Below are 17,738 nucleotides of genomic sequence, written 5' to 3' on the forward strand. Positions count from 1 at the left end.
GCCTAGTCGAATAGTATGCAAATTTGTAGCTTCAATTAACATTAGGCATTATTACGCAATCAACTGAATGAATCGGATACCAGAGAAAACAAGGAGGAAATAATAAATGTGCCCATAAATTACAGAGCCATTTCATGGATGGTCGTTTGTATGATTTATTCAAAACTCTTTCTACTCGGCGTTTATAATGGCCTCATTTGACTATCGTAATACGATGCTTTTCTACGTTGTGAAATATTATGTAAAGTAAACCTTGGTAGCTGATCTCTTTAGATGAAACCAAAATAGTAAAAAATTCGGATGTAAGTAAGTAAAATTCCACCAATGTTCGCAGCTTGGGGGAGTGATCGTTTAATTTCTTGTGCTTCTCCGATTACAGTTGAAGCATCTATTGTGTGAACGGAATGAAAAGGGCGAAAACTACCCCTCCCCATGATAAATGTACAAATCAGCTCTAGGAATATGCTCTCTTATTGTGTAAACGTTTGACCCCAAGATGGCGCGCTATTATACGTGATACTAAAGTCACTAGATATAGAAAGTACCGCAATCATCCGCCATTTTTGGGCAAATTTGCTGCCAACTTAAAAAAATTGACAAATAAAATCTGAATAGCTGTCATTTTTTCTAACCTAACTTCATAGTACTGTCATGTTTTATAAAAATATACAGGTACAGACATCTCCAAACAGATGGAACAATCCCTAACATTAAAGTTACTAGAATCTGGTAACTTTCGCCATTTTTGGGCAAAAATCATGCGTTCTCTCTCTAACACACGAGCCCAATGGATTGCGGTACTTTCTATATTTAGTGACTTTACGTGATACTAAAGTCACTAGATATAGAAAGTACCGCAATCATCCGCCATTTTTGGGCAAATTTGCAGCCAACTTAAAAAAATTGACAAATAAAATCTGAATAGCTGTAATTTTTTATAACCTAACTTCATAGTACTGTCATGTTTTATAAAAATCTAACATTAAAGTTACTAGAATCTGGTAACTTCCGCCATTTTTGGGCAAAAATCATGCCTTCTCTCTCTAACACACGAGCCCAATGGATTGCGGTACTTTCTATATTTAATGACTTTACGTGATACTTCTAAATTGAGTCACTGTACTGTACGTGATACGATGAGGAAGAAATTTCGTATACAGGATCCTTTGAGTCTTTACACCCTATATACCCTACATAACATAGCAGTATCGACCGGACAAAAACATAGGCTGTGAAATGAATCGAAATGAGCGTTAATTTGACGAATCAGATCATAATGATTTCTACTATTCCACAATGGAAATAGGTCTTTAAATGCAATGGCTGAACGACAACAATAAACGTTCAGTCCTATCGAAAATAATTTCCAAATGGAAAGGTAACGCGGTTATTTCTCTGTATTTGTTAACACAATTCTCAGAGCAAAAGTCAATGTTTGTCTAAAGCAAACAATCGCATAGTGAGTTGGGATGGCAATATTCAACACAGTTATCTATTATATCACTAGAACTATTGTATAACTAGCTGAAAGCAAACCTCCACTATATTCGCCCTTTTAAAGGAGACATGTAGATTACATGCCCCTCGGAAAAACATGTAAATTGCTTTCCTCATAACCGAAAACTTTCTGAATATCAAAGGATAAAGCTACGGAAATTGCCGCTAACATTTCCTCATTTGGTCCAATTCAATTCAAATGAGTGTACGTGGAATTTTTTCATTAAACCTCTTTAATTGACACGTTGTTGAAGAAGCGACTGCAATTTGACCGACTGATAAATGAAAAAAAAAACCTCTTCCTCAACAAGTTTCAGTTCAATATCGACGAAAAGCTCTCCAAACTTTATTTTTCCTCGCTTTCACTAAATACGGCGATTTCCGGTTGATAAAAAAAACTAAAGTTGAAGTCGATGTAAGAAACTGTTTATATTCACGGAAACTCGAGGAAAACGTAACATTTGCACGAAACGTTTAATGTTACGGGGGATTACGGGTAAAAATATCCAACAATTAACGAGCAGATGACACCGTTAGCATGTTTTCAGTCAAACATTTTTCACTGGCTCCAATTAACGCGAGTAGGTGATCGTGAAAACATAATCCCACACGTTACATACGAAAACATTTACCATACTTACGTTAATCATCGTGACGATGAACCGCTTCCGGAAATTTAACTTTTGCTCCATTTAAAAGTACAAGGATTCTTTAAAATATGAAGGCAGCCACCATTACTTTAAGACATTATTTTTGAATGTAGAGGGTGTCATATTTTTACGGTATCAGTAATAAATTTTTTGTGAGTAGAACATCCTGGTTACACTTTGATAATGAGAAAGTTGGATTTAGTGATACCGGGTGTCCACAAGGAAATGGTAGTTTCCGAATTTCAAAGTGCCATAACTACCACTATTTTATATGGATATTCGATAGTCTGTTGTGTTCTCTTCAATTTTGATAAGGGATGTCCAGTGTTAAACTCCGTAGTTTTTAGGTTATTCAATAGTTTTCACAATAGTTTTATGAGGTATGAGCTACGAAAGACCGATACACTGTTGCAAGACTCTGTATGATTCTGGAATAAAAAAGGAGGTTTTGGTGGCACACACGATATACGCCAATTTTCAACTAAATGCCCGAACGTGGTGAGAATACAAAATTTACGGTGAACTTTGTATGAAATTTTATGGACTTTTGTTTTGAATATGGCGATCATTTAAGAAACATTTTCGAGTTATACAAGGTGTTAATACCAAGTTGTTACGCCCGAAAACGGCAGTTAGAACTCATTAAAACAAACAACTTGTCTTAGTTTTAGTTCCAAATTTTGATTTAGTGCCTCGGTTCGAAGTTATCGGCGTTCTTTTGTTTTTTGAAAAATCTTCCCTTATTGTAAGGTCTATTGAAAAAAAATAAAAATTTTCAAAAATAACTTTCAGCTCTCAAAACATTTATTCGCAATTATTTTTTATTTTTTCAAATAATAAAATAGCGATCGATCAAAAATTTCAAAAAAACATTTTTTGACCCATCGATTTTTGAAGATAAAACATTTCTAAAATCCCTACACTATCTGCTACAACATTGGTCCTAAACATTTTTTAGCAATCTATCCTGCGAGGGGGGGGGCATTTTAGAAAAAAAATTGAAAAATGTTTAAGACAAATATTATAGTAGACAGTGTAGGGATTTCATAGCTGTTTTACTTTCAAAAGTCGATTGTTATCACAAAATTTTGTCATCTTTATATTCGAAATCAAAAAAATCATATAAAATGGAAAACATTAAAATCACTCCAAACTTTCCTGACAAAATATGATCTGATTGAATTACTAACCAAACAATTATAACTTGCGTTATTCTGAATAATTAATGAGGCACCACACGTTTAATATTGCTTCTTATAACCTTAAATAAACTATCGATCGAACGTGCGAACTATAATTGGTCGCTTTATTGTTATCGCAACAGTTCTAAATCAGAGTCGACCATGAAAGAATTGAAGTGAGCTGCCAGAAATATTTAAAATTTGAGAACTTCGAACCTTTGATTTCGCAGCCACAATCACTACTTCCGCGTATAAATTTTAAATTAAAAATATAGGGCGTCCCTAAATATGATTAAATAGGGAACGCTTTGGAAGGAGCTAATTTTTTGGCTTATTTTATGACTTAAAGTTCATATAAACACAAACGCTTCATTACCAATCTACAGGGTGTTTTAGTTAATTTAAAACTTCAATTTATAAACAGATGCAAACACAAGATACAATTTTCAATGGCAACTGACAAAACTAATGAAAACAAAATATCCAAATAAAATCAGGGCCTACTGGATCATTTTAAAAATTATACTTTCATTTAGCTATATAACTAAAGAAAATTGTTTTCTCAATAACGGTCACAGATACGAAACAATTACAAGAGACCAAAAACCTTCACTTCACATTAATTCAGAGAAATTTTGTGTAAATTTAAGGAAATGCTAGAAATGTTGACGAAATTAAAGGAAATGTTGCAATTTTTAGCCAATGAAGCAAATCTTTGCCCTTAAAATAAGTCGTGATCAACCCCAGGGTAATTCATGTCCTTCATATAGAAAATTTAGAGGGAATAGCTGGGAAATATATAAGAAACGGACGAATTTAGAGGAGATTACTAGGAAATTTTGGGGAAATAAGAGGAAATTTCAAAGGAGTTCTGGCAAAATATATGGAAATTTTCAGGAAATAAGAAAAAAATCGGAGGACATTCTTAGGAAAAATAGAGGAAATTTGAAGGAATCAAAGATATCTATGGGGAAATATCGTTACCCATTTCACGTTAATGCGGAGAAGTTTTGTGTAAATTTGGAGAAATTTTAGAAAATTCTAGAAATGTTAAAAAAATTAAATGAAATTGAGGCAATTTTTAGGCAATGAAAGAAATCTTTATCTCCAAAATAAGTCGTGACTGACCCCGATGGTAACTCTTGTCTCTCATATAGAAAATTTCGAAGAAATAGCTGCGAAATATGTAGGAACTAGACGAAATTAGAGGCTTTTATTAGGAAATTTTGGGAAAATACGAGGAAATTTCAAAGATTTCCTAGGAAAATATTTGAAAATTTTCAGGAAACAAAAAAAAGAGGAAATTCTGAGAAAATCTAGAGGAAACTGTTAGGAAATATACAGAACATTTTAAGGAATCAAAGGTATAAGGAAGTAACCTTTCTCATTTCACGTTAATTCGGAGAAGTTTTATGTACATTTGGGGAAATTTAAGGCAATGCTAGAAATTTTGCGGAAATTGAGAAAAATTGTAGGAAATGGACGAAATTAAAGGAAATTCTGGAGAAATATTAAAAAGAAATTTCAAAAAATTCTAAGAACATTTTGAGGAGGTAAAAGGAAATTCAGAGGAAATTTCTGAGAAATCTAGAGGAAATTTCACGTTAATTCGGAGGAATTTTGTGTAAATTTGAGGCAATGCTAGAAATTTTCGGGAAATTAACGGTGGCAATTTTTAGGCAATGAAGGTAATATTTGTCCCCCCAAATACGTCGCGACAAACCCCTCGACGAAGGCCGTTGATTAGATTGTATGGTTGGATGTCAACCAGTGATGTTGCGGATATTCGCATCCGCATCCGCAATTGCGGAACTTCCGCATCGATATTGGACATTGGCATCCACATTAGCAGTTGTCAGTGCGGATATACATGCTGATGCAGATGTGGCGACAATAAGAAATAGATAAGTGGAGCCGCCTAGCGTTACCATGCATAACCACAACTATTACCACCAATAGCACGTAGATTTTTATCGCCACCACCAGCCAATGTTCCTAGTGAACAGTAGCGCAGGTTTAATTTATGAACCTCTAAAAAAATTCACTCTATTTATTAAGCGTAAATGCCAAGTGAACACTTTGAGCCCTTAGTTTATTCAGGAAAAAATGTTGGGACTGGTGTCCTCTACCACACAACTGTTTAATGAATTATTCCAAATCAACAATGGGAACAAACTAAATGTTAAAATGAACAATAATTAATTAAATTCGGATTTGTATATTTTGCAAATTTTAGATATGATCTACTAAATTTACGACCATAGTTAAAGTACTGAATTGAAATTAATGTAATGGGAAACGTTTACCGTCCTAGCTTGACCGGTATTTAGAAATGTCAAAATTTCATCAAATATCTAAGTTTTAGATCATTTTAAGCAGGTTTTAGAGAATAAAAATGTTTCCCGTCTGTATCTATGTACACAGTTGAATAAAAATCCAATATGTAGCAAATAAGGAACAAGAAAGTAGTAGCATGTCGCTTCTACATCTAGTGTGCTGTAGGAATTCAGATTCAGATTCTCAAAAAAGTGTCCATAGAAGGTGTACACGGGGGGAATTGGAGTCTAGCGTCTTTTATGAGTTGCTGTAAACTTTGCGACTACTAGTTCCGTAATCTTATATTTGAATGTCACTTAATTAATTGATATACAGAGTGACCAATATATCTTGAAACAGTCGATAATTGCGGAAATTCTACATCTCAAAATAATAAACTTTAATACACTTGCCATTTTTTTAAGACACTCTTCCAAAAGCGAGATTCTTGGTTTTACCTAGGGAGCTATTCCCAAATTTTTTTGTTTGGACCAAAGGGTATGACCTTACCACGACAGAAATGCTCAAAAGTTTAGAACTAAGGGGTTACTTAAAATTCTTAATACTGCAAGACGGAAAGAAATCGTACCGAAGGTTTGGGAGATTGCCAATTTTTAAAAAATAGAATTATAATTATGGTACGCTCTAAAGACAAAGATTCTGGAGTTAATACTTACCCTCGTACTTACTTCTTCAGGCAATTTAAATATCAGTAGAAACAAGCGAGGTATTTAGACTTTGAGCATGAAAACTGAGACGCAGAGATTAGGGACGAATCTAATTGAGAGGATGCCCTTCCCAAAAAAAAATGTATTCACTAAATGACTAAATCATAGTTTGAAAAACGAGCAGTGTCCGAGCCGAAAAATTAATCTCTAATAAACGATTGGAGATAATAATAGGTGTTTAAGAGTAAACCCTCGACTTCAGTCTATGTAGAAAACACAATTACATTCTTTCCTCAATTTTTCAACTGGGCCTGATATTAAATTAAGTGGCACAATTAAGAAACAAGTGCGAACTTGGCGGAATTTTAAATTATGAACGTGGAGGCTTTCCAAATGAAATATAAATTTTCATGCCACTCGTTTCTCAGCGTTCTCGGCGTATTAGTTTCAAATTTCTTACTTCCTTAGTTTGCAATTTCGCAACTGGTGCCAACACTCGATTTCCACTCGACCCTTCGCGGATCAAAGCTTCTGCAGTGGAAAGAGAATTTATGTCAAGATACTTGGCCTCATTCATTAGCATGTACCGCTCGACTTTGCATATAGGGCAGGGTATTTCTCCCTCAAGCACGTTTATCCGTCAATTAATAGTTACTTACATGTTCTCTTTGGGTAAAATCCAGTTACAGTAGCAGTACTTACCCTCTTCCGCGGGAAGTTCTGAAACAAAAAAATAACCGATTAATGATCACCATTGGAGAACAAATTTTAAGAAAGCCCAAAGCAATTGCGCCACGTGGTTCCTTTGTGTTTAAGCAAGGTACGGCTATTACAAGGTGAAATATTTACATTTTGACCTTTGGACTAGCTAAGCTGAAAATTTTTAAAATAGATTCGAACGAAAATGGTTGTACTATAATTTTGCAACTGGTTAATCCTAAATTGAGGGATTCGCTTACAAACTTGATAATGTAAGGTTTTGCGTCACCAAGGTCTCGTAACAAAAACGTTGACGTTAGTGGTACGATTGCTGACGCAATAACAAAATTCCACATCGAGTATGAAATTGCATCGGCACGGAAAGTTGCCCACGTGTTTGATGCACTCAGAAAATCCCAGTTCTCTCCAAAAACCCGCTGGCGTCGTGCGCGCGATGTGCGAATTTTAAAATAGAAATTAGAATTTGTGTAACCACGGAGATAACTATCGATTTTGCGGCGGCACGAAATTCGCCAAAACTTTAATTAGAAATGCTTCCGATATCGCCTCGATGGGTCTACGGTTAAAAAATAGTTCAAATCGACCATAGTTGCCCTTTTTTTGAAAGGAAATTTTGGGCAAATACGAAGAAAACCGTGTATTTTCGATATTCAAGATTTATTATTTAGTGGATTAATCTCAAATCACTAACGGTTTTGAATACAATGAAATACTCGTTAAATTTTATAATTGCCACATTATTCAAATTCGATTAAACAACAAATTTAATATAAAATTCTCATCTGAGATTGTACAACTTTCATGGAGTAAATTTTTTTCCTGAATAACGTACACGCGTGACTAGTTCACCTGAATGGATTAAGTGGTAGAACGAATGTAAGGAACTCAAGACGAAAATGTGCCAAAGCGGTGATAAAAATAAAATTTGGGTTAAAATTATTTTAAGACGCTACTGCATGCATAAAGCATGAAGCTTTACTGCTTTATTATCAGTAATAAAATATGACATAACATTTTGCTTACGCAAAATCGAACACTAATGGATTATTTCTGTACCATAAGGCGCACCTCGAAATCGGATTATCCTAAACAAGAACCAAAAAAGGGCAAATAATTGTACGTTAGCGAATCGATAGTTTACAAACTCGGTACTTTATTCATTAATAATAATGCGATAATGATCGCGCTGGGCGTAATACTCACGAAAGGGGCTTTTAGATTGTTGATATTTGTAATTTGGTTTACACACACACGCCGTGTAATAAGTTTATTAGATTACTTTGCACGCAAACATTATACTTCTCCTCTGAATAATTGTTTTAAATTTCAATTTTGCAATTTAAATGTCAAGGTTTCGGTAGACAACACGACAAATTTCTCAAGAACCTGAGAGATGTCTCATGGGGGGATTCTTTTGTTGTATACATATATGAAATAGTGGCTGGTACAATGTGAAAGTAACACATTTCGACGTATAGAAAAAAAGGAGGAGGTAAAACTATAATAAAAATTATCTTTATGACGTCACTAGCAGGTTCTTTCGAGTCACAAGTGTACTCGGTAGAGCGTAGCTAATCACAGTGACATCTACAGGGCGTAACATCTGAGAGCTTCCTTTACCATAAAACATCGAAAAAATTTAGGAGCAAAATTGTCCACAATTACCGTCGCCATGTTTCTAAAATATTTCTGGCCACCAGTGGCGTGCTATATTCGAATGGCGTATCAAACTTATGTTTTTTTGAATGAAATACCCCATATTTTATTGAAGAATTATAATAATATTAATTTATTGCCATAAGTTTTACATTATGTAAACATTAGCATTGTCAGAGCAAGAGAGAAAAATAAAGATTGTTAAATTTAACACAAAATTTATACGAAATGTACATTGTATAGCAATAATTGGAAAGTCCTTCAAGAGTACCTCCTTTTTTATGTACCCTTCACTTTCGATTTCGCTGTTATAATCATAGTGGAGGGAGGGGGGGTCATTTTTTACCCCAATGCAATTTTAATTTTACTAACGTGCGGGGGATAAAAACATAAGTTTGATACGCCACTGGAATACAGCACGCTACTGTTGACCAGAAATATTTTAGAAACATGGCGACGGTAATGGTGCACAATTTTGCTCCTACATTTTTTCGATATCTTTTATGGTAAAGGAATTATACCAGGGGTCTTAGATGCTACACCCTGTAGAATCTATGTATTGTAGCTAATGGGTTTCATGACTGGGTACATTCGGATCCTTTGTAAGAAATTTGTCTCCCCAAATTCACTCCAGATCAGTGCATATTATTCATTCGACTCAATTTTAATCATGGCACCCTGGTTACCCTTCGTTGATAATGTAATGAAAAATTAATGTCAGGATAACTTGTCGTCTTCTCGTTATATCGTCATACCCTGCACATACTCCATTACTTGTACAGGGTGGTCCAAATTCGTGGCTCACCCATCTCGCCGCAACTGTGAGAGATACAGTTTAGGTACTTTCGAAATGTTTGAAAACTCTTGGAAAATAACAGATACCACCTCGGATATCCCCAAAAAATGAAAATGTCAAATTTTCATTTTGCCTAACTTAAACGGTCTGAAATGGACGGTTTACCTTTTATAGGCACTTTTTTCGAATAATCTGAATCTGTTATCAGAATTTCCATAGCACGCTATATGTAGAAGCTACAAGTCACTACTTACTTATTTCTTATGGACGCCATATTGGATTTTTACGGAATGCGTACAGCATAAAAAAAGAAAAATAATGACGTGTGATGCTACATTTACAAATGTTTCAAAAAAAGTTTCAAAGGCAAAAGTTTTACATTTACTTCTCAACAAAACATCTAGATCTTGCTGAATCAAAATGGCTATGATGGCGATGCATTCAAATGAATTTCTTTTTGGTCCTCTATTTCATTCCGTAAAAATTCAATATGGCGTCGATAAGAAATACAAAACTAGTAGGCTGTAGCTTCTACATCTAGAGGGCAATGGAAATTCTGATAAAAGATTCAGATTATGCGAAAAAAGTGCCCATAGAAGGTACTAACGGGAACCGTCCATTTCCGACCGTGTAAGTTAGAGAAAAATAAAACAAAATTTGACATTTACAGTTTTTCGGTGAACTAGGTTTCAAAATTTTCAAATGCGTTTTGTTAATAACAAAACCGGGCCATTTAACCTGCACTGTATCTATCACCGTTGCGGAGATACCAATGGTGAGCCACGAATTTGAACAACCCTGTACATGTAGCCCTGAATTGCAATTTACATAAAATGACTACCAGACCGAACTTCGTACCGCCTTTGGAAAATCACAATTTCTTGGAAGAGCTCGGTTTCGCAGACCCGGTAAACTTCATACCGCCTATCAGTCAAAGTTTTCTTGGACGAAACATACGCTCGGTTTCTCGCACACCCAAGGAACAAATGTGTTTTTGTTAATGTGAGTGACTACGTCTATGTCAATGTATATTGATCACAGGCAATAAACATATTATTATTATTAACTATATAATCACCTAGCGGTGTGAAATATACTTCACGACCTTTTGTCAAAGCCGCCAAATTCAAATTCATAAAAATCGATTGAGCCGTTCCGGAAGAGTGCGACCACAAACACCGTGACTTTCAATATAAGACGGTCTAAGAAAACCCCCCGGGAGGAAATTTCTTCCGATATATTCGTCGGTAACAAATGCACCCTTAAAATTGTCCCTGGAAGAAGTCGCCAACGTAATTATATTCGGTCTAGAAGAAGACCTCCCTCCTCTGCTCCGAAAGAGAATAAGATTTTTTAAATGCAACACCCTGTATATCAACGTAAATGTTATATGATTATATATTTCCAAAATGTTCTACAGTCAGAGATTTTCATTGACTGGTCTGAGTTACCATGGATACGATAAATAAAACAAAATCTCCATGAATCTATGGCCTACTATTTAAAAGCCGTAAAAAATGTTTATATTTTTGGTTCATGGCTAAAATTAAAAAAAAATATAGGTTGTGATACACCAATGTAATCAGGAAGAGGAATGCAAAAAATTGACGTTTTAATTAAATTAAATTAAATTAAATTTCCCTTTATTGCCCAACAGAAAAACAAACAGGGTGTTGCATTACCTGGGTAGTAAGATATAACAACCCAAAGTTAAACTTTTCGTTTTCACCCTGTATCTCGGAAACAAAGTTTTCTCTTTAGATTTCTTTGGTAATTTGCTGGTGCCCAAATTCATCGCAACTGTAGCATCCTAGCTTGGGTCTCTTTTTAACGCATTTCCACAAAAATAAAAAAAATGCGCTATTGTGGCCACTTTGTCCGTCCGCTCGTTTTGAGACGCTACTCAATCAAAAGAGCTATTGTTCCACTTTTGTCGCTATTTGGTTCGTTATGGTGTTGAGTCTTGCACCAAGGAAGGAATTTTTTCTGTACCGCTTACAAAAAAAGGTATTGTAAAAAAAACCGTTTTTTACATGTTTCATAATTTTACACTTTTGCCGTTTATTAACGATCCTAGAGATCGTTTATAATTTTGCATTGCTGTCTGTCGTCTGCCTGTTGGTCTATCCGTCTGTTCCTTTGTCTGTCTGTCCCTCTATCTGTCCGTGTGAACGATAACTTTGTTTTGAAATGTCCGATCGCTTTGACATCTCCGTTAGTTATGAACTGAATTGCATGAAATTCAATATGGGCATAGCTTTAGCCATATAATACGCAATGCCAAAAGTTGAGTCGAATCGATTGAAAATTTACAGTGCCCTTTTCGCATCTCGACCATTTATAAACCGAATTGCAAACATTTTTAATTATAAAAGTATTTAAATGAAATTTGACACATAGCCATTTGGAATAAAAGCAAATTTAACGCCAATTTTGACTTTGCGCATGCGCAGTGCCAACTTTCTTATTTATGGAGGGATTTAAATGAAATTCGATACATAGCCACTTGGAACAAAGGAATATCTAACGTTAGCTTCAAAATGTAGGTTTGCGCATGCGCAGTTCTAACTTTCTTATTTAGAAAACCATTGAAATGAAACTCTTCTGATAAACTGAAATTGAAGTAGCACGTCCAAAATGGATTGCACATGTGCAACGCTATCTTTCATATTTGTGGCCGGATTTTTACAATTTTAACAAAAGTTTCATCTGAAATGAATGCACATGGAAATGCGCTTTATGTAAATCGTTTACTTTACCTTGTTTGTGCTTTCTTTTTCTTCGTTTTAGCATCCAAATCAACTCAAGATTCATTTTCTGCCGATCCATTGAGTAATTAGCAAAGTAAATAATATCGTACTCGTAAAGTAGATCGGACAACTAATTTCCGACCTTCGTACACACACTAGGAATATTTTCTTATTTTCTACCGGTCATTTAAAGGAATTATCAACTTCAGGTTCAGACTAAGCGATGCAGGAATAACACGATAATACGAATATGATGCTGAAAACCCGAAAGTTATCAAAATGGACGGCCCTGATACGTGGCCACGTATGAAAAATGCTTTTTCCTCGTTCGCACATGCGCGTAGGTACCTTTTATCCTGGGTATAAAAGTACGTTTCTGTGCGCTGCAACCACCTTCAGCTCACATTTTTCTGCACATATTTTTGTTGATCTAGTGATATTTTTTGGAGATTGCTAGAATTAAAGATGGGAGAGACCTCAACCTTGATCCGAACCGGGAATTTTTCTTACAGAACCGAACTTTGGATACAACAGGTTAAAGATCACGAAAATAATACAATAAAATTGAGACCTAAGGAAAAGAAAAGACAACGTGAAACTTCCGAAAAGTCTGAAGCAGTGAACAACGTCTACGTGTTAATTGGATTAAAGTTATGCCTGATCCAATTAGTCCTTCATTCACTTAATGAGTAGCAGAAAAGAAACCGACTGCTCTCTCACGACCCGGTTACAAGACGATTTTGCATCCCCGTGATTTCCGCTCATTATTCTTAAATTGAATGATTGATCTACCCTTTCAAGACAACTAATTAAATAAAATAAAGCGCTTGACCTACATTCTGAGCAACAAATTGTGCACAAGCCCCTCGGTCCGTACTAAAATTACACCCTTGTAATTAAAAAATCAATCTGCGGCCGAAAATAGTAAACGTGCCGGATTATTATGGAGAAGGCTCCTATGCATATTGGGGAGGAGAGAGCTTTTATCATAACCTGATTAGAGTCGCAAATTTCCCCGGACGCTAAGTGGAGCTATGAGGCGTTAAAAGTTTAATTAAATAACGGCGCATCCGATACAATCCTATCATCGGTAAGTACGCATCCGCATAGAAATTGCCATAATGATTACATTTGGGAATACTCCCAATCTGGAACGGCCAGCATTCTGTTACATGCAAATCCCTTGCTTATCCCTTACTGGGTATTAAAGCAAATCGGAATTCCAGACGGTACTACTCCATTAGATCCAATTTTCTGCGAGGTGAAAAAAGCGCACTTAACATTTAAATTAGGATCATAAATTTCAATGAACGCCAGGTTAAAAAATTTTGAAAGGAGGGACATTACAACACTACGAACGATTCACAATTAATCATCCCTAATTAATGATAATCACGATCAATTAGAAATAATGTATCTTAGATTAAGAATGCGTCAATGTAAATTTGCATCTCGCCATTTTTTTTCTAATCGGCATCGTTTTGATTGTACCCTGTCAGAATTAATTGGTGCGAATAACTCACGTAAACAACAGACCGGAGATAATGTTTTAAGACGTTTTGTAAACAGGAGTCATGTAACAATAATACTGGCATTTCGCACTTCTTTTTTTCATGTTCAAGTTTTTTTTAAATGGTACAGCAAGATCTTCCATGAATGTAGAACACTATAGCTGTGATAAACTAAATAAATCTATCTTTATGATTATAGAAATAGAAAGAACCGCTGTAAAACCGCAGTTAGGAAATGTTTATCATGCACTAATTGCGATGTAATTAGATGTGGAATTGTGCCTTAAAACACAAACTGTAAATGATGCCATGAACATTCTACCGTAGATTTGACCAAATTTTCAATGTGGGATCGACCAAGCAACAAACGATCCAGCGGAACAGCACCGCCACTAATCTACGCGATGAAGACGATGGGGAAAAGAAATTACGTAATACGTCCATTATTAACGCCTTTTGGCAAACATTAAAAATTCCCTTTTTTTATTATTTTCTTCATCCATTTTTTCTCCTTGTCCCTCCTCGACCAGTTTTTCTATCCTGCCTTCTCTTTCTACCTCCTTACATTCCCATAGATGGTCAATATTTTCTTCTTTCTCTCCGCATAGTCTGTATTTCCTTTCTTGTTCTTCTCCTCACTTCTCCTTTCGTCTCTCCTCGTTTCCGCATCTGAACCTCGCTATTAAATTGATGATTTTCCCTCCCTTCCCTTCCTATTATTAGCTCCCAGTCCCTGCTGTTTCTCCGAGAATTCTAAACTTGGAATTTCTTTGTCCCTTTTAATAAGTTCTTCTTCCATCATTTCCCCCATTTCTCTCCTCCTTTCAACCTCTGCCCATCCGTATCCGTTTCTTTCATAATATTTTTGTTCCCACCATTTTCCTTGTTCATCCCCATTTACTATCCTCTTTATCTCCCTTCCTCCTTATCATTTCCATTTTTATCTCCTCCTCTAATATGCAATTTGGTGTCCTTTCCTTTAGTTCCAGTACTCAGGTACTTAATTCCCCCTTTTTTTTCATATACATATCTATTGATGATGTCAAATATTGTGCGAATATCTAGAGAATGGATTGTCGATGAGGGTACTCACAAAAGACTATCGGAACACTTTGCCAAAATAAAAAACGAATATCACGTGAACGGAGTGTCGGAGGTGGGTACTCACAAAGACAAAATAGAACGTCTGGACAAAACATATCTAATGGTAAAGTTAAAACTGTAAATGAGACCCGTGTCTCATCAGTCATGCGTTTCTCTACTCTTTTCTTCCACCACTTCCATTCTACCTGCACCACCCCCCCCCCACCCCAATTCCATTACCTTCGATTTTTCGACATTTAACAACTTTTTTGTATTCCCAAAATTAAGGAAAATAAGTGGGGGTCAAAATATATTTACTGAGCAACCCTGTATAATATTTTTTCACAAATTTTGAAATATGCTAGCAATTTGTACAATTTTCTAGAATTTTTTTGGATATTTTAGAATTTTTTTTAGAACTTTCTAAAATTTTTTCCCGAACGCACATGAACACACAATTATTATCTTATATAATTTTTAGAAGTATTTAAAATATTGCGGATTTTTTAGAATTTCTTTTAAAATTCTAGTGTACACAAATTCGATTTTGATTTTTATTATCAAATTTTGAGTGTTGAGATCTCAAGTTCTTGGGCGGATGAAATTCGTTCAATTAACGATTTTTTTTAAATTACATAGGCATTTAGCTAAACGAGTTTACATTTTTTTGTTATTCGTAACAATCTCTTTCAGATCTAAACGCGAGGAGGAGTTCAATACATTCTCCAAGCGGGAGTTCGCGAGTAAACCAAAGTCAAAGGCTGTTTGTGTATTGTCAGCATAATCCACCCACAAATATTTGGGCTAATGTCTTAGACGTAGATTTGTTTTCGAAACGACCCGAACGGATTGACAGAAAGGTAAGCACAAAAATACTGGACGCCAAAATAAATATGCACAGAACGTATTGGACACCAAAAAAGTAGATGGATCAGTTTGGTCGTTTTCCTAGCGAGATTGGTGTATAAAAAATGCACATCCCGAAGACGAAGGATTCGGTCTTTTTGATACGAAGTTTAGGCTATTAGGATGTATTGACGAATAAGAGAAAAGAAATTGTCATCATTTGTCGAAATTCGTTAATTATATTTTGGTCAGGAGACTTGGATGGCGTCCAACTTGTTATAAATACCCTGAATACTATTTGCAATCATTATTTTTTCTTGTTGCACTTCGAGCCAGCGTCGAGATGAGGCAATTTATCAAAAAAGGGCCTCTCGAAAAATCGAGTACCGGCTGCCAAATAAACTTGACCCGCATCTTAAAAGAGTGCAGCTGGCCAGTCGCCACCTCAATATTTGTTCATTTGATCAACAATGATTTCGATAATTGATGCCTTCCTCGAGATCCGTTTACACCTACAGTACGGGCGTGGGCGCGATTTTCTTTGAACAATCGCCCTCCATTTACACAAAGTCAATCAAGCTGACGTCCACTTGACAGCTGTTTCTTTGACGCCCCGATTGTTGGGGCGAAGAAAAAAAAAGACGCTAAGGTAAATATGTGTAATGGACATAATTTATAAATAAATGTTACAACATTACTGTCAATTCAGGGCTATTTTATTGATCATCGTGCCAAATTGCATACCATAATTGTGCCAATTTACAATTTTACAGCATTTTTTTTATTACCTAAATACTCTGGCCGAGCCAGAGTTTTGTTCGTTACCTTGGAGGAACTATTTTTGGAATTTTATATAGATTTGTATCCATTTTTATGCGTTAGCTCCGTAGTGAATCAAAACGATTGCTACGTCAGAGAATTTCGCTCCATATCACTAGTGACCTTGATACGTAGAAAATTGTGTCATTTCACATGATGACGTGTATCATCAATCGAATGTTAACCACGTTATCAGCCCAGATAAAACTTGTTTGTGAATGTTCTCGAATGACTCGTATCAGCTAATCGATTGAAGTATCATTTGGAAAACCATTAAAGATCATTGCAGTTTCCGGGCAGTCGGGCAGGAGCAACAGTGACTTCTTTTTAAAATGTGTCTGTCACTCGTTGTGTGGGTACAAAACGATGCCGAGCGACCCGAAGACGAGGGAATGTCCTCAAATTCATCTCCCTAAGTCCTCAGACGAACAAATTCTTTTTGCTTCTTTAGTAAAAAATTTAAAAAAACACTTTTCGTTGAAACTTTTGTTCATGTTGTTCATATTTCTCAATCAAAACACTTTTACAATTATATTTTTGGATTCTTCGAGGGACTTCTAGTTCAGGTTCTGTATAATATATGATAAAAACCAGTGGATGTCATTAAAAAAAGCCGCCCTTGGCCATGCAGAAGTACGCCACTGACCACAAATTTAAAATACGTAGATTTTTAGCAAGCCTTTTATTTTTGAATACTACAAAAAGCTTCTTTAAAAACGCTATTTGGAAGATATAAGTGTTCTAGACAATTCACCCTGTATAATAAGCCTTAATCATAATTATTGCTAATTATATTATGCAATTCAAAAAAAATCTACGAAACCGATACTCTCCGATTGGGTTACTCCCCCTGAATTTCACACATGTCAGAATATGATTGCTGGCCTGTGGAATGCGATGAAGATCGGAACCCTGGAAGAAACACTAAAATGGCTGGTAGATACTTTTTTACTTTCACATGTTCAGTATGTATATGTATACATTTGTCAACAAAACACGAGACAATTCCAAACTGCTAACGACCTCCAAAGTCCAAACATCTTGAATTATTTCATTTTGGCGGTGATTATATGGCCTTGATTTTAAAGTAGGTGGTACTAACAATGAAATATCAGGATTCCCACCAAACGATAAAAAATCGTCTATTTTTATGGACCTCGGGTATTAAAATCTAAAACACTCCACAAAACAACGTAATTACAAGTCAGTTTCTTAGCTCAAACGAAATCGAATTTTGAAGAAATA

General features: G+C 35.5%; 1 protein-coding gene across 5 annotated transcripts in view; it reads right to left on the minus strand.

Annotated features, from left to right (window-relative positions):
• The window catches only part of LOC116168454 (calcium-transporting ATPase sarcoplasmic/endoplasmic reticulum type), a 32,672-nt gene that overhangs the window by 10,721 nt on the left and 4,213 nt on the right, over positions 1-17,738 (minus strand). For all 5 annotated transcript variants that reach the window (XM_031484299.1, XM_031484300.1, XM_031484301.1 and 2 more), the window contains exon 3: positions 7,015-7,032. In XM_031484299.1, the coding sequence (XP_031340159.1) occupies positions 7,015-7,032 (18 nt within the window). The remainder of the gene's footprint in view (positions 1-7,014; positions 7,033-17,738) is intronic.

The sequence above is a fragment of the Photinus pyralis genome, unplaced genomic scaffold, assembly GCF_008802855.1.
Source record: "Photinus pyralis isolate 1611_PpyrPB1 unplaced genomic scaffold, Ppyr1.3 Ppyr1.4_LG4, whole genome shotgun sequence".
NCBI classification, from domain to species: domain Eukaryota; kingdom Metazoa; phylum Arthropoda; class Insecta; order Coleoptera; family Lampyridae; genus Photinus; species Photinus pyralis.